Source organism: Rhipicephalus sanguineus, chromosome 11, assembly GCF_013339695.2.
Source record: "Rhipicephalus sanguineus isolate Rsan-2018 chromosome 11, BIME_Rsan_1.4, whole genome shotgun sequence".
NCBI lineage: Eukaryota > Metazoa > Arthropoda > Arachnida > Ixodida > Ixodidae > Rhipicephalus > Rhipicephalus sanguineus.
Window position 1 is genome coordinate 126,430,464 of NC_051186.1, and position 26,195 is coordinate 126,456,658.

The 26,195-nt window shown below is 46.5% G+C and overlaps 2 protein-coding genes across 3 annotated transcripts in view; both read left to right on the forward strand.

Annotated features, from left to right (window-relative positions):
- LOC119374125 (protein Skeletor, isoforms B/C-like) overlaps positions 1-21,255 on the forward strand; it is a 40,597-nt gene extending 19,342 nt beyond the window's left edge. Inside the window, exons 5-8 of the mRNA XM_037644190.2 lie at positions 1,894-2,162; positions 6,926-7,003; positions 20,727-20,778; positions 21,105-21,255. Of these exons, the coding sequence (XP_037500118.2) occupies positions 1,894-2,162; positions 6,926-7,003; positions 20,727-20,755 (376 nt within the window). The 3' untranslated portion in view covers positions 20,756-20,778; positions 21,105-21,255. The remainder of the gene's footprint in view (positions 1-1,893; positions 2,163-6,925; positions 7,004-20,726; positions 20,779-21,104) is intronic.
- LOC119374136 (26S proteasome regulatory subunit 10B) overlaps positions 1-26,195 on the forward strand; it is a 398,774-nt gene that overhangs the window by 176,535 nt on the left and 196,044 nt on the right. The gene's annotated exons all lie outside the window — the stretch shown is intronic.

The following is a 26,195-nucleotide window of genomic DNA, read 5'->3' on the forward strand; positions in this document are numbered from 1 at the left end:
AGCATTTCTCATTGCTACAAAGTCTCCCCATTAATTTTGTTAGTAGAAGCCCGCCGTTATATTTACTGCAAGTTTTTTCAATGATGTTTTCTTTGCGAAGAGCGTTGATTGTGACATCGATCGTCTTATATTTAATGTCACATTAAGAAAAACGGCCTTACCATGCGACGCAGAGTAAGAAGCCATCAAATATAACTGTGCAGGTTACTTGAGACCACTATATACAGTATTTCCAAGCAACGGCACATTTGTGCAAATTATTCTCGTTGAATCAGTACTTTGGGGTTCCTGCAGCGAAGGTGCAATGATTGAAATTTCTGATTATGGAGTAACGGCAGAAGTAACGTCCATTACTTTTTTCGGTCACGGTAACGCGTTAACTTTTTTTATGGGTAACGCAGGGCGGTAACGCGTTCCTTTTTTGTTAGCGTAACGAGTAACGTATTTATTTACTTTTTGGCGGTAACGCATACAACACTGGCAGATAGCACCTCAAAAGCTCCGATATGCGACTGGTTTCGTTTTCGCGCCCGACAAAACATGGCAGATCGAGCTTATGAGCTTGTCGACAGATGGCGCTGCACATTTTGAATATTTGGGAAATAATTGGGGAAAAGAAAAGGTCATTCTGCCTTAAGAGGCAGAGAGATGGACCGTGAATTTATATTTTTGGTATAATAACATAGATTTAATCAATGTAGATAAGGCATTAGGACAACATGAAACAAGGAAGTTTTTTTTTCTTCTTTCTTTTTTTTTCGCCTTCGAGCCTGGTGGCAGACATGTCACCGCCCCGTTTTAAAGGGGACGCTCATAGCATCCATCCATCCATCCATTTGCAATTAGTTACATTAACATGCAGGGCGGCAGAAAAAAGCCAAATGGTTAGAGATTGAGGAACAGTTAAACAAGGAACAGATAGGTGTTTATGGGGTTACAGAAACACACCTTAGAGACTTGGAAGAGCCACCACATATTGACAATTATATTTGGGAAGGATGTAACAGGATCACATCAGAAGGGAGAGGGGGGGGGGGGTGTTGGAATGCTAATTCATAGCAGTACAAAATGGGATAGAGTGAAACAAACGTGTTCAGAGCACATAGGGGTTTCGGGCACAGTAGGTGGAAAGAAAACGTGGCTAGGTGTAGCTTACTTGTGGACGGGGAATAATTGGAGAGAAAAGAATCTGGAGAGAGTGAAATGCATAGGCACCGATATTATAGAATTTGGTCATGATGCCGAAATAATGCTTCTAGGGGACATGAACGCTCTTCACGAGCTTGACTCGGACCACGACCTCGTACATAATGATGCTGATAAGCAACGTACAGCGCAATCAAACAATGTACTGAACGAGACAGTCTTATTGAAGTAAGATTTTATTAGAGCATCAACGATAACATTACTGGGTGAATTCAAGATGTGCAGACTATGAAACAATGTTCTTTTTCATTGGGTCCGCTAGTGCATTTGTCACTGTGTGGCTTCTGGCATTCTTGATTAGAACTATAGCAGACAATCAAGCCAAGAAAAGTATAAGGGACGTTGTTCTTAGTAATTACGATGTATGTGTGATGAAATTGAGGTGAACGAAAAGACAACTTGACGCCCGGCAGGGACCGAACCTGCTACCTTCGAATAACGCGTCCGATGCTCTACCAATTGAGCTATACGGCAGCGGTCGTCCTCCCGCGCACTTCACATGATATATCTGTGCGTTATTTGTTAGCACTCATGAACATTGTGTCTAACAAAGAAAAAGAACGAGCCCTCAAATACCTCTTCTTTCTGGCATTGTTATGCTCTTTGGGATGCCCGCGGAAAGTTCCACTTTCGCCACTGTACAGCGATTCGCAATTGGCGCAGTGTATATTCCAATCGCGGGCGCAGGACCGACAAGCTGGACAAGATCACGAAGACAGACGTAACCCTCTCGCTGCCCGCTGGCCACGACTGGATCGACTTCGCGTGGTTCTCGGTCTACTGCGTCGACTCAACACGGAGTCTCGCTGAAGTGGATATCGACAAGAAGAAAGCCGGAGCGGTGCCAGTCCTCGTGAAAGCAGTGATACCGGGTCCGAATCCTGGTCCAGCTGACGGTCCGACTCCACATAAGCCGGCTGACGACAACAAGAAGACTGGAGGCAAGGGCAATGCAGGTACATGCCCCTTCGAGGCTCTGAAAAAGAAACGCTGAACATTTCTTTAAAGGGGCCCTGCAACATTTTCCCAAGTAATCGTAATGGCTTCATTAAGAGACCTTACTCGCGAATCGACTGCGGCGAAAGTTTTTATAATCCGTCAAGTTGAAGGGGTTTGCCGCCCGCTTTAAGCGCTTCCTCTTTCCTCCCTGCGCGCTGAAAGCTACGCAGGGAGGGGAATGACACGGGGGCAAGCAGATGCGTCCCTTCGTCAGCGCGCATGATGACCTTGAGCGCCTTCCTTTCATTTTTTATTCGAACGCGCAGCTTAGTTTCAGTGTCCTTGGATGTGGGCGCGAAACGACAAGGAAGAAGGGAAGAAGACACACACACACTGGCGCTACTGACAACATAAAACGTTTATTTTCAATCACCAAGCCTACTTATATACCTATTTTTGCACACGACGTTCACGTGACACTAGCACATAACAAGAAAAACCAGCAATACAATCAACAGCGTGACAGGGTTGAAAACCTCCTATGACGAAATTGGCCGCTTCTGAATCACCGGCAACCAGACAGACCATAACACATGCGCAGGTAGTCTAATTCCTTTTTGCTCAAGGATAGTGACGTTTTGCTAACACAACTTTCGCCAAAATAGTCTATCTGTTCGGCTTCGATAACTAATCTAGTGAATTCGGACTTGTTCTTGCCAACTACAACAGTCTGTTCACAATTGGGTCGGCACGTGCATTTATGGCAGTGTAGTGCCAAAAACCCGTCAGGGGGCGTCTTGCCCACTTTGTTGCTGTGCTCTCTGAGCCTATCATGAGGCAGCGGCCGGTCTGCCCAGTGTGCGTGTCCTTCTTCTCTTCGTCCTTGTCTTTTCGCGCCCACATCCAAGAACCATGACAGACCAGCAAGCCCGCATCGCTACCCTCGTTAGTTTCAGTGTGATCGCGAGCGCTGGCGCGGGCTCTTGGCGGCATCCCGCGGCGGCCACGGTATACCTCTCCAACTCACGATGCTCATATCAGCCAACGGCCGTGCACTTTGGGTATATGGCGCAGAAATATGTGTATATGGCATCATTTGTAGAAAGAAGAGAAAGCGATTTCTAGCCGACTTTGAGAATTAATCGGAAACTCTAGGCCGCGTCATGCGCTCTAATGTTTGGCTCGCGTGCTCTCGGGAGCCTCGACAACCGAGCGGAACCGTTTTCAGACCATGCTGAAGAAGTGTTGCAGGGCCCCTTTAAAGGGACACTAAAGTGAAACAATGAATCAGTTTAGGCTGATTGACTGTGCTCCGAAAACTCCATTGTCGTTAATTTCACCATCATCAGCTTATTATTAAAGAGAAAATCAAGGTCAAAGTGTAAATTTTTAATTCTGCTCCGCAATCTGCGTCCGTGATGTCACGGATTTGAAAATGTCTTATTCGTATTTCGGCCACACAGGCTCAACGAAATTTTCTCAAACTATTTGAAGTCTTTGGCCCCATAAGAGGAAAATGTACAAATGATTATGTTAGGCCCCGGTAGACGCCATCCACATCCACAACGCCACAGCTATTGGTGCAGGAACCTCAAGGTGGCGTCGCCACCCGCATTTTCTTTTTGCGTGTTTTCTCGCATACGAAGTGGCTTACAGGGATGCAATAAATCTGATGGGCGATAGAACTAGTATAGCGAGATAGAGAGAAATAGAAGCAGGACTGTTCTTGGGGGAAAATGTTTCTTGACCAGGCGGGATTCGAAGCCGCGCACCCACGATCCGAAAGCGAGCGTCTTAGCCACTCGGCTATCCAGGCACGCTAGCTCAGAAAGACCCTCGTAGTTGACACCTGCTCCGCCAGGTGCCTCGACGATCCCAGCTGGTCATAAGAAAAGTGTTCGCGCTTTCAGTAAACTCCTTCAATTAATATTCCTTCATTGTCCTGACAGTCAACGGACCCTTAGGTAAACGGGCTTCGGTATCATAGGCATCCAATACGTCCTTCATTGTACCAGAATCATCGATTTCTATTTCTTAGAAGAGCTTCTTATGTGTGTTCGGAAAACCGGAAGTACGGGCACGACCGGAAGTGCTTGGAAGAGAAATAAAACTCACAGGATCCCCTATGCATTAACTTAAAATGACTTGATGGCGAAAGCCGGCTCACCTGGTTTTGCATTGCCTCTGTGATCGGACCACCTTTGACCAAGCTACGATGTCATGGGAAGACGTCATCATGTGCGTTACGTCACGTTACGTCACAGTCACTTCATGATGGCGGCATAATGACGTCACGAATTTTGGCCTTCTGTGACGTCATCGCAACGTCATATGGCGACGTCATCACGTACGTGACGATGGTTTTTTGCATCACTCGTCGCCGACGCCGCGGAGCGCCGACGCCGACGGTCAAATTTCGTGATTGATGGTGCATTCTCAATTTCCCCTCCCCCTTTCCCCCTCTCCATCGCCTCCTGGCCCCCTTTAGCGGGAGATGGTGTGAGTTTCTTCTGTCTCGCCTTTTGTTGAAGTTTGAAGACGAAGGCTTGCAAACTATAGAACGGTTTATTATTTGGCGACGAGTCGTGTCGCGGGAACCCAAGTTGCTGGCAACGGCAGTGTTTGCCCTTGGTCGTACGGTTAACGAGGTTAGGGTTAGACAATGAAGAGCAGCGAGATATTTACAACTTTAGAAGTCTGCGGTATTTCCTCCTCAAAGCGGATGCACCCACGCCTGCACCAGTAGGCGCTCACTCCAGACTGACGTAATGAGCCGGAACCCCGCCTTCGCAGAATATTGCCGCGTGGACGAGCGAAACTATTTCTTCTGTCGCGGAGGCGATCCTCTGCTGCACGGCGGTCGTCTGGGCGGGGCCTCTCCGAACTTAAGTTGTATCCGACTATAGGGACCTCCTATTTTCGTGGTTCACAGTCGTCGCGGGCCGCGCTGATCTTGGCGACCCCCTGACTTGGTCCTATGTGAGTCTAATTGACGTGGACACCCGCACACACTTCGTGGTCTATAAAGTGTACCAACAGGTCGCAAACGTATTCGTTTGCGGCCTGTTCTCGACAGGGTGCTCGCCACCGTGTTTAGGAAATTCACCCGACTCCAAGCGCGCAAGGGAAGCAGAAAGGCGTCTTCACAACTCCAATTCAACTGCAGAACGCATGCCATTGGTGTGCCGCCGCTGCCATTCATTGTGTTCACTATAAGGATTTCCTACAACGGTCTTTTACGAAATATTTGCAGCAATTTCTGAATATGACCTCAGGATATACGTGCTGCTCTCCTGACCCTTTCAGGAACAGTGATTCCAAATTGAATCGCCAATATTGTAGGTCATTGAGATACCACCCGGCAGAAAAAGTAAGATTGTTCTTCCGCCAGAGCTAATATTTAGCAGAAGTGTCGAAATCTGGACTAGTTGGTTCATGTTACTCGAAGAAAAGCCAGCAAATTCATGGGGCATGAGAAAGAAGCAAACGCACAACGTTTTGTGCGTTTGCTTCTCCCTCATGTCCCGTGAATTTGCTGGCTTCTTTTTTTAAGTAATATTTAGCCTCTGTTCTATACCGGGGGTTCCATTAAATGTGTCCGATGATCCTCAAAAAACAGAAAAATGCGACATTTGCTGGCTGCCTTCCCAATTGCTTTTTCTGTAGCGGCAGGCATCCTAAGAGGAATAAATACATCATGTGGGACAGCAATTAAGAAAGTTCGATTAATTAACTTTTTAATTAGTGAAGTTAGGCGGTTACGTAAATTGGGAGAATTGACGTTCTTCATGCGAAGAAGCCATCGCAGTTTTGAGATTTCGAAAGAGCGGCCTCTAGTAATTATTATAACGTAATGAAATTGAACCGAGTTCAACGGCGAAACCGAAACCGAAGCACCGATGAGCGCAACACGCAGATGACCAGAATGACGTCACTGTTGAAGAAAACGATTACAGAGGTGTAGTTCTTCCGCGTCCGTTAACGTATGTGCGTTAACTTTAGTCCACTGCAGCACGAAGGCCTCTCCCCCGATGATCTCCAGTTTATCCTGTGCGAGTTGATTCCATTTTATCCCTGCGAACTTCTTAATCTCGCCCCTCCGTCCAACTCTCTGCATTCCCCGACTGCGTGAGTATACAGACACTGCATACTGCCAGTTCTAAGATATGGGGCTGAAACGTGGAGAATAACAAAACTACTAGACAAAAAGTTGAGGACCACGCAGCGGGCAATGGAACGTAAAATGATAGGAATTACATTGAGAGATCGGAAGGCGACAGAATGGGTCAGGAAACAAACAGGGGTCGTAGATATCCTAGTTGACATGAAGCGAAAGAAATGGACCTCGGGTGGCCACGTAGGGAAGAAAACCGGTGGACATTAAAGAGCAACAGAATGGTTACCAAGGGATGGGAAGCTATTCTGTACTATCTAAATAATTAAGTAGTAAATGATATATAGTCTTGGGAAAGTTATATATTCAGCTTTATTATTAAATAATAATAAATAATTAATTCAATTACGAACTGAATTTGATTGAAGAGTATCAGGACACATTTTTTTTTTTTTTACTACCGTGATCACGCGCATCTCAAGTTGTAAGAACCAGCTCCTTACATGAAACAGAATTATTTTGGGCCTATAAGAGTTAATTGATATACGCGGGAATTTTTTCCTTTCCCCATAGGGGGGGGGGGGGGGCGCCGGCACCTAGCCGCTCGCTAGCGCCGTTCAGCGCTACCCCCTTTGCTGTCAATTATTTTCTCTGTCAATTTTGCAGGCTCACTGTCCGTGCTGTCACTTCTTACCCTGACCATCGCCGCGGTAATGACAGCCCTGATCGCTCGACAGTGCTTCGGTGAGTTGTTTCTCTCTCGTCGCTGACACTGTAATTTGTTCGAGCCCCGTTAGGCTCAAAACACTTGGACGAAAGGATGAAAAGAAACGGACAGGCGCAGGTCTTTTCTTCCAAATGCTTTGCGCTTAACGGTGGTCAAGTAGGGAATTCCAACTTGCTTAAACTCACACGTTGGTAATACACTCATTGTATCCCTTGCTCATGCCTTGCCGTGTTATAGAAACCGTAAAAAACGAAAGACAGCAGCGCTTGGAATTCTGTCAAGGCGCGGTTGCAGGTCTTTGTTATGGAAAAGATTCGCCGTTAATATAGTGAGCAGGATGGACTGCTGAGCGAGTTGGTAACTCATCTTAGAACGGTGGTGCGGAGAAAAACGATAAAGCAAGAAGGAGCACTGACACGGCGCAATCTATCAACTCATAATATATTGAAACGGCAAACATGTGTGATGAAATTAACATGTGCTTAAAAAAGCATTTGCAACAAGGATTATCTCATTGACGCGCTTCCAGGAAATCTAATTCTGTGGCAAGTAACGTGACCGAGGGTATCGCGACGCATAAATCACCCGCTTTGTAGGACATGGCTGTTTATTTAGCAAAGCTTTATAATCTAACAGGCTGTTAATTAGGCAACGCCCAGTTTGTCCAGCTTAACGCTCCCCTCACGGGAGCGGAATGTCGTACGCCACAGCAATGGCACATTCAATCTCCTTCGCCCGGTGCTTGACCTTGCAAACTCTTGCCTTGGTCCTCGCCTTCGACTTTCTTCTCTAGAGCTGAGCAATTGCTGCATAATCGGTTGCTAGCTGAAAATAAGACACTGCAGCCGTATCGTCACGGGATCGTGACGTCGACGAAGGCAGCAGTCGGCGTGTGCCAGATGAAACTCTGTTTGGCCGAACTTGTGGCCGGGAAACTCAAACAATAGCAATGCACGCTGTACACTGATAGCGGCGAACAGAGCGTCGGCCGTCGAGAAACTGAACATCGCTGGAATGCGCCGTCTTTTATACGTCACGCATCGAACTTTCCAGCCTTATCACTGGTGGTCGCGCAAGCTCTGGAATAATCTTGACTATTCGCGTCATGCGCGCAATCTCAACGAAATGATCTACTACAATCTGGAATCTTCTCAGACATTCTGGCACGCTTTGCGCAAGGCAGCAGCTACAGGTGCAATGGGCCGGTAACAGAAAACATAGAAAGAAAGGAGCTTGTGTGGCAATATCGCGCTTCCACTTTCTTTAAACGATGGGACACACCGTGTCGGTTTGTTTTCCTGACAACCATTTTGTGAGGCTGGCGGAAAGGGTTCTGCAGGACACCGAAGCAGGGACAAGAGGCTCTGATCTTGGTAGGGGCTCGAAATAACTGCCTGTCGCCAGCATTCCATACCTACACGGCATGTCCCATCATTTAAGGAAAGTGGGAGCAGGATATGGATGCAATGTTTCGTTATCGTCTAGCGACCGATTGGGCGGCATTTGCGCAGCTGTAGAGAGGATGGTCGAAGGCGAGAAGCAAGGCAATGATGGTTGCAAGGTCAAGCACCAGACCAAGGAGATTGAATGCGCCATTGGTGTTCCAACCTCTCTTTACGCTGTAGAGAACGCGGCGCGCCCTTGTTTGCTGAAACGACAGTGCAATCTAGGTTCCAATGATAGGGTAGCACGAGAAATTGAAGAAACCTGCCTCATTAACAAAGTGGGCGGTTCACGCGTCGAGAAACCGTCGGTGACGGTACTTGCCGCGGAATTAGATCACCTGGAAACGCGTCATGGAGATAATCTTTGTTCATGCTTTTTTAGCGTATGTTAATCTAGCCACGCATGTTTGTCGCTTCAATAAATTCTGAGTTACTAGACTGGGCCGTGTCCGTGTTCCCTCCTCTGGCTTTGTCGTTCTTTCGCGCACCGCCGTTCTAATAAAGCGGTTGGGGATGAACGTGATTGTACAGATTCGTGATAAAAAAACAATACTTATACATTTATTCGCACCCCAGTGACCACAGGTACGCGCGAGGTTCGCCATTAAGGGGAGCCAAGTTTCACTGCGGTGCCCCTCTCACCTTGCTCTCACACCCCCCCCCTGCCCTCTATTGGCCGAGACCGAAAGAAAACGAGTTTCGCAATGGATAAGAACAAAAGGCGCGCAAGGCTCGAAACAGCAAAACTGGACGATTGTGAAGACTAAACTGGTTGCTTCTAGGCCTTAGCTAGGTGGTGCAGGTTCTTTCCAGGTTGCTTCTAGGTGGTTGCTACGCTTTAGGTAGGTGACGCTATGTTGTTTCTACGTTGACTCTCGGCGCAGAGACGCTCGAGTTAAACCACACACACAGACACGACACGGATGTCCAAACTGCAGAGACAAAACCTCGCTCTGAAACCAAGCGTTCGCACCTTTCATACATCTACGGGTACGGCGTCGTTGACGTAGGCCTTCCATTGCTTCGGGGCCTTCTCGCAGCGGCTAAGTGATGCACGTTGTTTCTAGGTTGCTTCTAAGTCGTTGCTAGGCTTTAGCTGGGTAATGTTAGGTTGTTTCTACGTTGATTCTCAGCGCAGAGAGGTTCGAGTTAAATCACAGAGAGCCACAGACACGACATGGATGTCCAAACTGCAGAGACAGAACCTCGCGCTGAAACTACTGAAATTATCTTTTACAGGCCCTATCGGTTAATCGCAGTTGGCAAGCGGAAAAGTGTTCGTAACACTAAAGCGAAAGAAATCTTTTGCAATTAAATACGTCACACTTATATCGGTACTAGAGCACTGCACGGGCCGTGATTCTCGGCCCGGGCCCGGGCCCGACTCGGGCCCGAGACTCATTCACATTTACACGCCTGAGGCCGGCCCGGCCACTCAAAGCGAGACCCGGGCCCGGCCCGAACCCGAGAAAAAGTTTCGCCTACGCGGCCCGGCCCGGCCGACCACAGATTGGGCTCGACAGGGGCCCTAGCCAATAGGTGTTGTTGCCCGAACATGGAATCGACCGCAAGGCGTTTTAAGTGGCAAATATCTACGCATGCTTGGCGCATGCTTTGCTAGCAAGTACACTTTAACCTACGGTACTTTCTTTTAAGAGGGGGTTGGCACACCGTGGAAACAGTTGAGCGCATCATACTGGGTACGATGAACGTTTGTTAGACAGTGGTATACTGTGCCTAATTTTCTAGGAATAGAATCGGGATCATCAAGATCGTTTTGTAGCAGATATTGCAGGGAAAAAAGTGCATCAGTCCGGTTTCGATAAGGAGCGCAATAAAAACAGAGTGGACAGAGAACAGAATGCTCTCTACACTTTGTTTTTATTGCGCTCGCTATTGAAATTCAAATGGACACGAAAGTGAAACAATGAATCGGCTTAGATTATTAAAAGTACACTGAAAAATCTCATGTGGTTAGTTTCACCAACACAGATGCATTAATAAGGGTCAAGATTTCATTTTTATTTTTCGTATTTTGGCAACTTTGGCTTGTGGAATTTTTTTGAAGCTTCGTATGTTAAGTCTATGGCCGCCTCGAAAGACAATGCACATCATTTTTACCGATTAGGAACTGCGTAGGACCTAGAAGACACCGTCAAAATCTATGACGCGTTTGATTCGGGAATTTCAATGTGGCGTCACCAGCCGTAATTTCTTCTTGCGCGTTTTCTCGCTTCCCATGCGTCTTCTCGCGGCAGGCGTGGTGATTCTGGAATTGTGAAAGACCAATTTACCAATGCGACAAAAACCGTTTTCCCCTTAAGTGTCCCTTTAAAGCGTGCTGTAACGACAAAGCCAACCGTGCACCCTTCTGGATATGTAGCACATATATCTTCAACATAGTAGCACCTTGACACATCAAGAGAAATAGAGGCAATGAGTCAAAGGTATTACATGTGTTGTAAATACGCTAAGCTAGATAAAAATTATAACAAACCGCACGCACCACGTGCACTTTGTAAATGCGTATCAGAAGCCGAATGGAAAAAAAGAAACTATTTGTCACAGCATTGGTTTCATATATCACACCACTGCTATTATATGCAGTTTAAGTTCTTGTGGCATAGTTTATAGTTTAATTGTACGCATGTTATTATATAAAAAAATATAAAGAGAGGCCACTATAAGAACACCATGCGCCATTGCATCACATGTCTTGCCGCGCTAAAGTTTCTTGCACTGCTAGCGCTAGCCGCATAGGCGCACATCTGCCTTGCGAAATGTGAAGGCGTCGGCAGTCGTAGTTCTTAACTTTCACCACTGGAGCAAATTTAGGATGTCTTTTAGGACCTCTGCAGAATGAAAATAGCTGCCAAGATGATCCCTTCATTTCTCTCGTTCCCGAACGTTGTGGCACTTTTCAATATAGTCTATAAATGTCTCTGGGGGCTTCTCCTTGCGCTTTTCAGCAGTGTTTGTTATGCACGGCTTGCACAGGGCGCTTTTTTTATATTATAATGATGTATGCCTTCCTAACAATGTTGTACCGGTAGAAGATGGCCTACGCTGGTAAGACTACACTGGTAGAACTGGCTATAAGTGGACGAAGTGATTGCGATCTATTTTAGGGGTTAATTACAGTTTGGTAATAAAAGTGCGAATAAGCGTCTCGACCAGTGGCGTAGCCGGTGGGTGAAACCCCGATCCCGTGACCCCGCCCCACCCCCGGAAATTTTTTTTGCCATAGTATACACAGCACAAAATGACACTTGACCACCTCTGCCTGCCCGGCCCCCACTTCATATCAAGGAGGTGCCCCCGACCCGAAAAAAATTTCTTACTCATTGGATGCATAGGATTCGAGGTAAGGGGACATCACCCGACATAGAATGCGTGAGTCTTATTTCAAGCCAGACATTTCGTCAAGCTAATATACTTTGCCTTTAATCTTGAATAGACATGTTTAATGGACTTATGCTATCCCTGCACATTCCAACGCTGTTGTGGCAGTATCATGTAGCTCTCGCATTATATAGTGCAGGGTTCTCAAATACGCGGCCTGCGGACCTCTCGCTAGCCCGCACATGACGGCAGATTGCACATGACTGTTCGTCCCATTTTTTATTTTCTTTATAAGTACGTTCTTGAGCTACACAGGCATGAGGGGTATAAAGCATATTTTCCGCGAGGCATCGCTTGGATCTACCATGTGTTGATGCATAATCGTGAAACAAAACTGCATTGCAGAACTGGCGTCCAGATTTTAGTCATTTTGGAGATGGTCTCGATATGTTGGTCGAAATACCCTTCAGAAATGACCCATATATGAAATAATAAAAAGGTCGTTGAAATGGCAACGTTATCTGACATTTGGTACAACCTATTCCTCCCCCCACCCCTCCACTCCTGCCTTCCGCACTGTCCTGGCCAGGGTGTCGGAACGAAATGATTTTCGTTTCGGTTTTAGTTTCGTTCCGCCGCAAGAAGTTCCGTTCCGTTTCTGTTCCGGAACGAAAAAACATATGTTCCGTAACGGTTCGTAACGGTTTTTTTAAGCAAAATTTTGAAGTTAAGGTAATCATAAAGAACATTGTGCTGTAGTTCCTTGCCCTCCTCTTAACAAAGTGGGACAAGGGTAAAATACGTTCTTCAGAGGAGCGGAAGTAACTGTACCACGAATTCCGACCAACTAGCACAGGCCCGTATTAATTTCAAAGTCATAAGATTTACTTCCTCAAAAGACAAATACGAATTTTTTAATGGGCTCAATGCTTTGTGTCAAAGGAGTGAGAGTGTGTCAAGGGAGTGATCTCAGAAGCAGCACGTCATTGAGTGTACTCTCAGATGTGCGAGACCGCAGTTCTGATAAAAAGATCGCCAGGCCTGCGCGGAACACGCAGCACAGTCACAGCGAAAGCTGGAAGAGCGTACTTTGTGGAGGCCGTTGGAGAGTCTCCTGGGGCAATAATACAAGTACACATGCAAGGTACCTACTCCGCCATAAATCATCCCAGTTTTTCTGAAGTAGAGAAGTTCCCACTATAACATTTTTCGTCATTCTTCGAAGTCTCGTGGTAGACGCTACACATCTGTAAGGCATTATGTGCACTTTGTGCTGTGACTGATGATGATAAAGAATAATGGCTGAGCACTTTGCAGGGGGTGGGAAGCAGTGTTGCGGAACGGGAGCGTCCATTCTATTTCAATTCTATTGCGGGGGATTAGAACTTGCCGCAATTCCATTCCTTTCAATTCCTCAGAATTAAAAAACTTCCATTCCTTTCAATTCCAATCCTGTAATTCCTCGACGTAGGAAAGGCATCTTGATAGTTTTATCGAGTTAAGAATGAACGCCCCATAAAGCTGATGTCATCAGATGCATTATTAACTGCAAAAGTGCGCAAAACACGTTACCAAGGTCGAGGGATAGTAGTTTGGTGACATATCTCGTGCAGTACAACCACCCTACTAATTCCAATAGGGGTAGTTCTCCCGCTACCTATAGTATTTGCATGGTCAGCATGTTTTAATTAATGGTGATGTTTTAATATTCTTTAAGCTTAAATGTGTTACTGCTAAAATGACGACATAGCGTATTTTTATGCTGACAAAAGTAGTACTCAAGAAGACTAAGCAGTTTTGCCACGCGTCTGGAGCGGTCGTGAATATGGAGAAAACTAAGATTTGGTTATTGGGGAATAAGACCCTCTAGATCTGCTGGTATTAGTTGGAACAGTGCTCCGCTCGGGTACCTTGTGCCTTTGCATCGAATACGGAACACTCGGCCGCACTTCTCGTCAGCACTCACACTTATCAAGCGCGCCTCGCAAGCATGGATGGGGTGAGGAGAACTTTCTGTGTTCGCCTGTGCGCAGGTATGCAATGTCTTCCTTGTCACAAAGGTTATTTACGTGTGTCAATTTCAACATATCTTTGCTTTTGGAATTCCTGCCTGAGGTACGCGCTAATGCTGTACCCTGAGATATGCTCAGAATGCATGAGCTCAGTTGGTCCGGTTTGGGAAGTTCTCTCGTGAGCCGAAAAACGATTGAAAAAATTTTGGTTTCACTCCGGGACGAAATAATAGACAAAGTTTCAGTTACCTTTTCGTTCCGGATGAAAATATCGTTTTTTTTTTTCGTTTTTCGTTTTCGGTTTTCGTTTCGTTCCGACACCCTGGTCCTGGCCCTTGCGGAAATAAATTTTCGTGAAGGCGGCCCGCTTGCTGAGGCGAGTTTGAGACCCCTGATATAGAGCGGAACAAGACGAACGCTCAGATGTCGACAATGTGGGCGCACAAAGAAGGCTGTGCATGTCCATCTCACGTCACATGACCTCTGGGAGCCTAGACGGAGCCACGTAGAAAAATTGTCTTTAGATGGATTTTATGCAACGAGACTCGGCGAAGTCTTTTCGTTTTAGTAGAGAGCTGGAACTTGCAAGAACGTTTCCCCGCCTTGGAGCTCCATGATCGCACTTGCGATGATAAGTTATAGGTATAAATTTATTATATTACATTTATTACTGCGATTAGAGAATAACACTTAGGACATAAAATAATAACGAATGCGAATAAAGCACGGAATAGCGAGATGTTAACTATATAGCCGTCTGGTCTATTTTCTTTTAGCTCGCCCGTTTCAAATAAATCAGGTAGCCCCATATGCAAGAAGCAAAAGATCAGTGCTTGTCGCTCATAAAACTTCTCCAAATAGCTTGCCCCACATAAGAAAAGAAGCAATTTATCGAGATAAAATGTGAAATGTATATGTAGGCGCAACGCATCAGGAACACACTTGAAGGAACCCCCCAAAAAATTTCTATTATCAGTAATTTACTCTTAAAATTCCATAATCACCACGCTCGCTGCGACAAGAGTCTTTGTAAGCGAGAAGACGCGCAAAAAGAAAATGCGAGTGCCGGCGCCACCTTGAAAATCGTGCAACAAACACCGTGACGTCATAGATTCTGACGGCGTCTACTGGGATCTACGTAGTTCCTAATCGGTAAAAATTAAGTACATTGACCGCTGAGAGACCCATAGACTTAACATACCAAGTTTCAAGAAGTTTCGTTGACCCAATGTCTCCAAAATACGACACAGTTTGAAATCCGTCACGTCGCGCGCGGAGATTTCGGCGCGACATTTAAAAATGGAACTTTGCCCTTTATTTTCTCCTTATCATGATGAAACTAATGACATTCGAGTTCTCAGAGTACACTTTATCAGTCTTAACCGATTCATGGTATCACCTTAGTGTCCCTTTAAGAAATGAGCAGAGTCCAAGTCCGGCCCGGCACGAGCCCACCACCTCAAACCCGGGCCCGGCCCTAAGCCCGGAGCTTCAGACCCCAGCCCGGCCCGGGCCCTCCGCGAAAACTACTTTACCCGGCCCGGCCTGGCCCCCGTGTTTTCGGGTAGGCCCGAGCCCGTGCAGTGCTCTAATCAGTACAACACAAGTAATCGTCGATTAAACGCCAATTGCTCGTTCCTTCTCATATCGCTCACGACTGTACCACAGAATACTTATACTACCATTTACAGAAGGGAAACTGTACCTTTGACAGTGCAACGGAAATAAGGGTAGCGGTGGCGTTGTGAACTAAAGTATCCGACCAAGGGATGGCGCTGCGAAAACTATCATCATCATTGCGTTGAGGCAATATGGCTGCCGCATTGCTGGCGGGTGCGGGTGGTCGCGGTGCGCGCCCGCTGGTTCTGGGCGTTTATTCACTCCTGTCCGGGGGTTGTATTCGCGCGCGCGGCAGCCTATCGTTACTACTAATATTTCCGTTACGTCGCCAGGTGACCGAAAGGCCTCAACTGGCAAAAAACACGCCAAGCAAGTAAGCTTACATTGTTTATTGGCAATCGTGAATGTAGCAGTATACATGCAAACAAGCAGCACTGTCAGTTACAGAGTTGAACAATACATACAAGAAATAGAAATATCCATCTGCTTAATAAAATTGCCAGCTGAAACTGAGCAACTCTATGTCTCTTGGCTCGTTCAGCATACCTCTTATAGTACGCAGAACGAAGCGTCAGACGATACTATTTACGATGGGTGACCCTTGCACAGTACTTGCGTACAGTGCTGCCCGTCCTCTTTCTCACTTACACATGCGCGTTTGACGATTTGAGCGGTAATAAACAAACAGCATCAAAGCTCGCAAAAGATGCAGTGCCAGTAAGATTAGCCTCAGCCCGACGTACTATTTTGACAACACATTGGCGAGACCCACTCGGCGCTGAAAAAAAAAAAAAGTGGAACCACACTGTTGTGCTAGCTATTCCTGTACATAACGCGTTCTCGTTATTGTGCTCAATATCCTTGTGTTCGTGCCTGCGCGCCGATCTTTTTACGATGAATTCCGACCATTTAGCTCAACTTTCAGTTCAGCTAAGCTCGTGTGTTCTGGGAAAACACCATTTACGGTATCACGTTGAAAAGGAAACTTGGTTCATGTTTCAAAAGAGGTTGCAGTGACAAACACTTCAGTTGAGTAACTGTTGGCGAATAAGGAAAGCCTTAGCCTGAATCCAACATTTCAGCAAGTGAACATTCCTGTAAAGGTTGTCATGGAAGACAAGTTTCGAGAAGTGAGCTACCCTTGCTCGCCCACTGTTTATCAACTGACGTATGTTATAGCGAATGCCTGCGCGTGTTCCTGAAAGCACTCATTTATAAATAAAAAAGAATGATGTACCAGTGGACAGCACCGACAATAGACTGCACATGATGTGTGCGCGCACAATAGCGACATTTGGAACAGTAGTATACTAGACAGCTAGGAAGTGCTGGAAGTAATAGTAGCAATGTTGGAAAAATGGGCAGTGAGTAATCATTTCTGTCAAATGTGTATAATTAGCTTCTTTGTTTAATTGCTATGTTTCGCACTGAAAAATAAATTAGTCCATTTTTTCTGGTGCCAATGGTGCATAGTCGCGAAAGACACTGCTTAAACGATGGACGATTGCAGAAGCTGAATTTACATTTTCATTCTTCACTACCTCCTAACTGTCTGCCTCACTCTTAACACGGGTGTCACACAAAACTAATAAGGCGGCAATAGGGGCTAGATGGCACGTCTTCATGCTTGTGATGCTCTGCAGGTAGACACGGACCAGAAAAAACGAGAACAACACAGGGTGATGCGCAACGCCTTGTGCTGTTCTCGTTTTTTCTGGTCCGTGTCTACCTGCAGCGCATCACAAGCATGAACACAAAACTAGCCTTTTTTGGATATATAGCTCACGCCAATATCAAAGAAATAGCAGTTATTACACATTCAAATCTTCAACATGCACAAACACTGGCCAACTCTATTGAACTCTGATTGTATCTATTGAGTGCACTCTTTTATTTTTCTGTTAAAAATAAACATACTTTTAAAAACTCCGTGTCATGTGTCAGGTCTGTTATCTAGAACAAATATTATTTGCTACTTGTCTGTGGTTCCACTTCACATACAAAACATATTGCTTGCACAAATGCAACGGTGCTGTACCCTCTTTTCTGGATGCGTCTGTTTACATATCATCCCATTAATGTATTGGCGAAGTTCATTGAATAAAACTAAAGACTAAATTTTCAAATGCTTTACAAATTCAACAGCCTGTTTCATAGAACACTGCCCAAAATGTCCTTATGCACATTCTTCTATTCTCCTACTCCCATCATCAAACGTTATTTATTCCAGAGTAGCGACCCGGAAACTATTCTCCAGGTGACCACTACACGAAATGCCTTGTTTAATGAAGGCACGAGTGTTTGCACACAGTTTTCTATTTTAGAACCTTCACAATGTCCCTCCCTACAAGCAATCGGTACACGTACATAACTCTTTGTTTCAGCACTACTGTAGCTTTCCCTGCCATTGCTTTGCAACAGCCTCCACAATTGCAGCAAACTATATTCACTGGGAAAAACAAGTGCTGCTAAATATGCACTACTACTGGCCCACTTGCTACCAAGTTACATGTGATACTCTATGCAAAGTTTCACACGTAGATTAAAGTACAGTATGTGCACCCCATCACATGCACTATCCAAGAAATTTGAAGCCAGCACATTTCCTCTAAGCTGAGTAATTCATGAAGCAAGAAGCAATAATTTGTGGACCCAATTTCGTACTGCTTCAACATGCCGTACACTATCACTGCTTTTCAGTATAAGGCTTGCATTTGTCCGCCTGGTAAACTTTGGTGGTGGATAGGCGACTCTTGAGCTTCTTACGACTTGGTGTGGGTAGCTTGGAAACCAATGATCTCTCTTTTGTCCAGTTTCCTGAGAAGAAAAAAATTGAGTCATGAGAAAAAGCAAGAAAGAAATGATGAAAGAAAAAAAATTGGTTCAATAAGTAAAGTGTCCACAACCATACCTTGTGAGGATTTGGGACGACGAATTTACTTTCTGTAGTGGAACATCCTCTGCTGACTTGAGGGTAGGTTCAGAGATAAAGCATCCGAGCGGGTGCTGATATGAGCAGTTTCTTGGAGGCTGTGGTTGGGTTGGAAGAGGGAAAAATAATGATTACTGTGGTAGAAGCGTGAGTGGACTTGTGATTCATGTCTGAGAAGAATGTATATGAGAGCACTGCATGAGAAAAATAGTGTGCACATAACATTGCTTTGTTGTGAATTTGTTTTAGTGGTGACCTTCAGTGGACCGTGTCTGACCAAGCCTCAATTAGAGGATACTAAGTTAGTTAATTTCCCAACTCTATAAACTACATGGTATGTGCAAATGTAATATGTATGATTGTAAACTTACGAAAATGTATAAATGCATATACATACTATAAGTTCACTTGGCTCTACCATGCATTGGACTTATGAGCATTTATCTCAGAAGACTAATTTGTGCAGAAATAGGTAAAACTTATGCTGTGATCTGTGTTACAAAGTTTAGCAGTAAAGATATTTTTTGCAAAAGTGAGAACGAAGCAAATAATCTTAGAAAATGTCATTGTAATCCACAAGCGGTGCATCCGATCAGCTGGACGAGTCGTAAAACCTTTTGAAATGACAAAAACCGTAGCGCATGCAAAAAAAAAGCTATGTTCAAATGCAAAGCAGTGCATTTTCACTCACCGGTGCGCACACCCACATGGTGCATGGTTATTCCGTTTTCGTAGGTAGTCTCCAAGCTCCTTGCTGGCATTGAATTTTCACGCTGGCAGCCGGTGAAGCGCCGCAGCTGACGTGATTCACAGGCTTTAGACACGTTCGCTTTGTGGCAGCAGCATGTAAAATTTGGCGCACAAACTCGCATTGCAATATCAAAACTGATTTAAAACGGAGCTGCGTAACGCCGATCAAAGAAAACGACCGCGGTACAATTTGAATGAAATAACCGACCGAAGCGCAATCGATGCCAATGGGCTGCTGCCTCTGCTGCTTTTCGAGCGTCAATGTAATCTCAATACTTGTCCTCAAACAATCAAGCTCTTGTATTAACTCTAGAAGTAACACAAAAACTGGTCCCTACTAGCTGTATGCAAAATGACACGGTAACTAAGATTTTAACAATCTTCTGATACATTCTGAAATAAAATTTTTGGCTGCGTTGAGCGCCCCTAACACGGAAAATGCGAACTAACTTATCCGACCGCTAAAAGAGGAGTTAGTAGCTCCACTCTCCGCGCAAATCGATGGAACTCGCCGCGGTTGATTTTTTCGCCCTCTGCGGCGATCACTGGAACTTGAGACTTTCCGGGGCCTGACTGTACACTCAAATAAAAATACCACGTAGCTATGTTCAAATGCAAAGCAGTGCATTTTCACTCACCGGTGCGCACACCCACATGGTGCATGGTTATTCCGTTTTCGTAGGTAGTCTCCAAGCTCCTTGCTGGCATTGAATTTTCACGCTGGCAGCCGGTGAAGCGCCGCAGCTGACGTGATTCACAGGCTTTAGACACGTTCGCTTTGTGGCAGCAGCATGTAAAATTTGGCGCACAAACTCGCATTGCAATATCAAAACTGATTTAAAACGGAGCTGCGTAACGCCGATCAAAGAAAACGACCGCGGTACAATTTGAATGAAATAACCGACCGAAGCGCAATCGATGCCAATGGGCTGCTGCCTCTGCTGCTTTTCGAGCGTCAATGTAATCTCAATACTTGTCCTCAAACAATCAAGCTCTTGTATTAACTCTAGAAGTAACACAAAAACTGGTCCCTACTAGCTGTATGCAAAATGACACGGTAACTAAGATTTTAACAATCTTCTGATACATTCTGAAATAAAATTTTTGGCTGCGTTGAGCGCCCCTAACACGGAAAATGCGAACTAACTTATCCGACCGCTAAAAGAGGAGTTAGTAGCTCCACTCTCCGCGCAAATCGATGGAACTCGCCGCGGTTGATTTTTTCGCCCTCTGCGGCGATCACTGGAACTTGAGACTTTCCGGGGCCTGACTGTACACTCAAATAAAAATACCACGTGTTACTCTTTCTGCAGAGCCCTGACTCCTCCCCTTGTTGAGTGAAGGCGCGCGTTAAAGAGACTCAGGTGGTCCGAAGTAACGCGTAGTCCCAGCCCCCCACCACTGCGTCTCTCGTTATCATATCGTGATTTTGGCACATGAAGTCTTAGAATTTATTTTGTAGCCTCTTACGGACCTACAGTGCCCGCACGTCATTGTCATCTGGGATAGACGTGTATATGTATACCGCCTTGCCTGTTTGCTCAGGTTCTTGATAAAGTTTAATAAGAACTTCATTTCGATCCGGACGTCACTCGAAGAACTTGACGAACCATAATGTTTTCTCTTTGCCTTTTTACAGAGGGAGGCCAGCATGTCAAGAGCTCTTGAGGACGGCTGCTTATTTCCACGGGGTGAGTACTCCTTGGTAACGGTGCGGGACTCGCGTTCTTTTTTTTTATTATTTATCGGTCTTCAGTACTTAAGACTGGTCATTATTGCGTGATGTGTGGAGACCGAATATACTTAAATTGCAGAGATTTCTTGCAGCATTAAAAAATAAAGGTTTTTTTTACTCCTGGTTTCTGTCCAAGTTTGGAAAGTGCACTTGAGAACGAGTGACAAAGATAGCAAAGGTAGCCATTGTCAGTATTAAGTATGCTCAGAGATGATTACCGCTCAAAGATGTGAACAGGGATGGCATCGTAGTCACGGTGGTTGTTTTCTGTATCTCACGCAGCCGGCGGGACTCGACCTGTGTTCGTGCGCATTCTGCCTGGAGCGCCGCAAGGCCGACGTCATGGACAGCGCGTGCAGCTCTTGCGCATGCAACTCTAGTAGGGACCCCCGTCATACGGCCTTGGAAATAAAAGCCGACCGCTCTCCATGGACATCTCTTCCTCACGTACTACGTGCAGCGTTCGTTATTTCTATAGGTGTGCACACAACAGGGTGGGAGGTGTGGCAGGGGAGGCGCCTCCCCCCCCCCCCCCCCCGCGTCTTGATCTTATAAGCGTCAAGTTCGCCCATAGCTTTACCCAGGAGGACCTGCCCCGTCATTGTTTGAAGTGCAAGACTATGGCAGTGCAGGTTTTTTGACGATAATTGGTGGCCGAAAACCCCTGATGCTGCATTCCATGAACCCCCCACCTTTACCCACGGAGAGCTGGGGATCGAAGGCAGGCCGTTGCGAGAGGCGCACCATAAGCTTGTCTTCTTTCAACCAATGGGAGGGAGGGGAGGGAGTCGAAACATGCCACCCCTAATGGAGAAGCAAGGTCTGGGTACGGGCTAGTTGGTGTTCCATTTTAAATTGTGTTCTTTGAAAAGACGGCTATACTAGCAAGGCGTCCCAACGAGAATACAAGACTCATCATAGAAGCTGCAGCAATCGCTGAAGGTGGCTCTGTTAGTAAGACTTCGATAGCTTTAACTAATAAGGAACTTGCTTTATTGCACCCACACATGCGCTAGTTTTCTTTTTGACAAACTGTTCCCGCTTTGTTGTTTTAGAGTGCTTGATCATGTTGGCTTCGTGTTTCGGAGGGGGTGTCATTTATCATATTCGGTTTTTATCGCATGTCGTTTTTCATAAATTGCTTGTTATTCACAATAAAATTTTAGTTGGACGTCAGCGCTCGTCTTCGTTGCTCTCTGTCCCGTGTCTTACTTTGCGCTGTGATCACAATTTAAAATTCCTAATGGAGAACCCTGTGCTTGCCTATGCTTACTTCATAGTTTGGACAGGGAAATTCTAGCAGGCCGTACCAGTCTGATATTGTACCTTAGCGCTATGCTGTACACACCTGCCCATCAAACGGGCTTCGTGTATTACTTGTTCAGTCGTGAGCGGATGGGCATGGCATAGCGCGTTTCTGGAGAGAGACAGTTCGCATCTCAACAGCTTGGGGGTCCCGTACGGGACCTAAGCAGACACGGCATGGATGACGGCACAGGTACAGCTATTGAGGCAAGTATCTAGGCTATTTTGCCACTGTCAGTGGTCGTGTAAATGGGGTGGCAGTAACCTACTCCGCGTCGCTTCGCGGTTCTTGCTGTTTTGGAAGAATCTCGCTCTTTTGGAAGCATCAGTACTCTCGGAGCCGGGGTCGACAGCGACGTGCCGCTGACACCAACGTGATTATTTTCTGAAAGCAGGGGACCCATCCGCACTATCAATGACGTCATCCATGCAGTTCCTGCTCAGGCCATGTGACCCCAAGCAGTGAAGGTGCTAATAGACACCCCCGCATTTTCCGCCGCGTCAGGTGACATCAAGTGCCATGCTTCAGCGCCTGCCCACGCGTTTTGTTTCGAATGAATTAACTGTATTTGTCCCTTTTTAAAGGGAAGGGGGCCAGAGGGTGGGTGGGGAGGAACTACTTGAAGCAGGCCTCCTTCACCCTCTCGGTCTATCCCAGGACGGCCTCCGAAATGTGCGGCCTCGAGCTGCGCAAGGCACACTGCTCCTCACTAGAAATTAAGTTCTTCAGGAAGGGTGGGAGAGGGTGCTTAGGGCACCCCCAGAAGGTTAACTCAGAATTGCCCGCAGATCCACGAGTACGCCGCACAACTGGCCTGCCAGCAGTGGGGCCAGGTGTCTGAAAGTATGCGTAAGTCTTGACAGCAAGCGCACATGGCAACTATTGCGCCACATATTTGTTTTGTTTTAGGAGCTTGCTCACCAAGCTTCTTATGCTCGAGCCTTGTCCATCGCACCGTAGCCGCCAGTTATCATTGCTCCCGCTAGAGGCGTAGCTGTGCTCTCTCCGGTGATTCAAGCGCGCTCACTAGATGGCGCGCCGCCGCTCAGGCGGCGCCGCACACTCCGCTTCACACTGCGCGTGCTCTCGTTAGATCAGTAACCGCTAGAGGGCCGTGCCCATACACAGCGCTTTCTCTTGGCACACTTCCTTTCTCTTCGCCGGGAGCTCAATCGGTACACTTCACTACCGCTACTTAGCATGAACACCCAAGAAGCCAAGGCAGCGGGGTAAGAGCTCGTACGGCAGCAGCAACGCGGGCTCCCCGCCAAGACCCTGCGGTGGGAGCCCACGAAGATGATGAGAGAGGCCCGCGCCGGCAGCAAGCCACTATCGATCCAGAGGCGGCGGCAGCGGCGAGGGATTGCGCAGCCGAAGCAGCGCGGAAGCGGCTACGTCGTCGTATATAGGGCACCAAAATGTAAATTAATAAACATTTTGTATATAATGTGTGTGTGTATATATATAACAACGTGGTCACGTCTTTATATCACGATAGAGAAATTTGTACGGAAGATTCACGGGTTACATGATCATCTCTGAGCAAGCTCCTCTAACATCATTCACTTCGTGAATATGATATGACTTTTTTTGCGTTGCTCTGCTCTTGCCTGGCATTGTTTCCCGCTATGGTGCAGTGCAAGACTCGTCGCAGGTCGGCTACATCACGGTCACTTGAGCAGCGAATCGGTGATGACCGTCCATCGAGCTTGTACCTAAGACCTCGTCATCCATTTTCGGTGGAGCCACGCCCATCGCCAGGCCGCTGTCCTAGCACCACGTGCTGCGCAGTGGCGATGCGCGTGGGCCACTCGCAGGCTTCAAGAGCAGCAGCCGTGGCACTGCCCGGACTGTCGGTGACGGACCGCTGTGCGCGAGTGAGGGGCCCGGCCCGCGTGGGCGAAGGTTAGAAGCAGCGCGTGCGCCCCCGCTATTTTATCGTGTAGCGTTTTGCAAAGTTCTGAGTTAGTGTCAATAAAAGCTTATTTAGGGAGTTCAACCGACGAGCATCATTTCCTTGGCAGCAAGACGGCCGAACCCCACAACACTGACAAGGGAAGGAGCGTTCGCTAAGAGAGCTGCTATACACTTAGTATCTCGGCGAGGTTAATCGACTCGCAGGCAAAGAACGTGGTCAAGCCTATTACCACGACAGATGCGGGATCTTGGTAAGTACGCTGCTGTAGAGGCAAAAGAAACAAACAAGAAAAGCTTGATTTGCTGTAACGTCTACAAAGAAAACGCAAAATATTTCAATTCAGACATACGATGGTATCGATACTGTCACGTGGCCATGACGGTCAAGAAGGCTCCAGCACAACTCGGAAATACTGGACTTTATTTGGGCGCACTTGTGCCAGGAAATGAAAGGGTGAAAGTACAAGCAATTCAAGCTGTACACTGATAGCAGTGAGAACAGCTTCGGCCGTCGAGTAATGTGATCATGGGCGGAACGCGTCGGCTTTCATACAGCAGTCATCGAACCATCCAGCGTGGTCACTCGTGCTCGCGTAAGCTCTCGAATAAACTTGGCTATTCGCGTCCCGCGCGTAATCTTAACAGAATGATCTCAACCACCGCGAAGCTTCGCAAACGTTGCGGCGCGGTCTGCGTCTTACCCCCGTATTCTTAAACGCACCTTCACTCGAGGCTTCAGCTTTTGTGGCTGAAACCCGAATATATCAAAATAAAGCCAATAAAGCATGCGTAGCAATACCCGTGAAAATAACTTTGCTAATTAACAAAGGGGCTATTTAGGTCAGTAATGCGCGCGTGTTATATGTATTCGCGCCGACATTCCTAAGTATTGCCTGAACGACTGAAAATGAAATAGTCGTAAATTATTGAGCACTTGCCCCGTTTCTTTTTTGTATCCTACCTGGTTATTCGTTCCGCTAACATGCGGTATCGCTCGTGTCAGGTTCAGCGATGCATGGCGTCTTTTCATAAAGAACAAACTCTAATTATGCTAAACAGCGCCGACGAATGATATCTTGTGAAAAGAAAATATCTTGTGAGCCTGCACTTTCACTTTGTTTCCTCAAGAACCCCTACAGGGGCTAATAAATAAGCGGTGGCATACAAATATCAAAATATGAACGCTTTTTACAAGACGTATTGTGAGCCAAATGCATCCAAGGCAGATAATCCGGACATCTACGTGATTTTGTTCGCAATGTCCTCCCAGTGCTTGGCTGTTGGGAAGAAATGAAGATCCAAAGGTGAAATACCCGCTTGAGAACGAGGTACGCATGGACTCCCTTTGCGCTGGCATACGCGCAATAGTGGCTTAATATATGGTGCACGATTAAGTAGGCGGTGGTAAAATTGATGGAACATTCACTACTTCACACTTTTACGGCAATAAGAAAGGCTTTGTATGACAGATTCCGTTTTTAGCGAAGCAGTTCTGATACTGTATGCGAAAGCGGAGTGAAGGAATGGGATGCCACGGTTCTCAAGGTCGTTTGTGAGGAAAATCTCGCAAGTGTTCCGAATTGCTGACTCTTATTTTAGTTGGAGTCGTGCTAGCTAATAGCGTCTCGTGAGCTAATAGTTTCACGTCATGTGGAGCGTCTTAAAGCAGAGCTGTTACGGTCGACGTTTACGGCACGCGCTCTCTTCGTTCTTTTCTTCATCGCCTTCTTCATCCTCTTGTGTTTCGCTTCCAGAACACGTGCACTGATTTGTCCAGCGTGGGATGCAATAACTCTGATGGGCGAGAGAACGAGTAGAGAGAGAGAGAAAGATAAAGAAAGATAAATTGTTGGCAAGGCTGGACTCGAACCCGCATACCCACGATCCGAGGCCGAACGTCGTAACCGCTCGGCTATCCAGGCATGCTAGCACAGCATAGCATAGCATTGTACAGTATAGTATAGTATAGTATAGTATAGTATAGTATAGTATAGTATAGTATAGTATAGTATAGTATAGTATAGTACAGTATAGTATGGGGAACCAGCGCTCGAGTTTCCGCGGACAGGGTGTGCCGCCCTGCCGGGAACGGCCGGAAACACTCGGGCATACAAACAAATACGAGTGGCTGCTAACGTGAGCCATGCCGC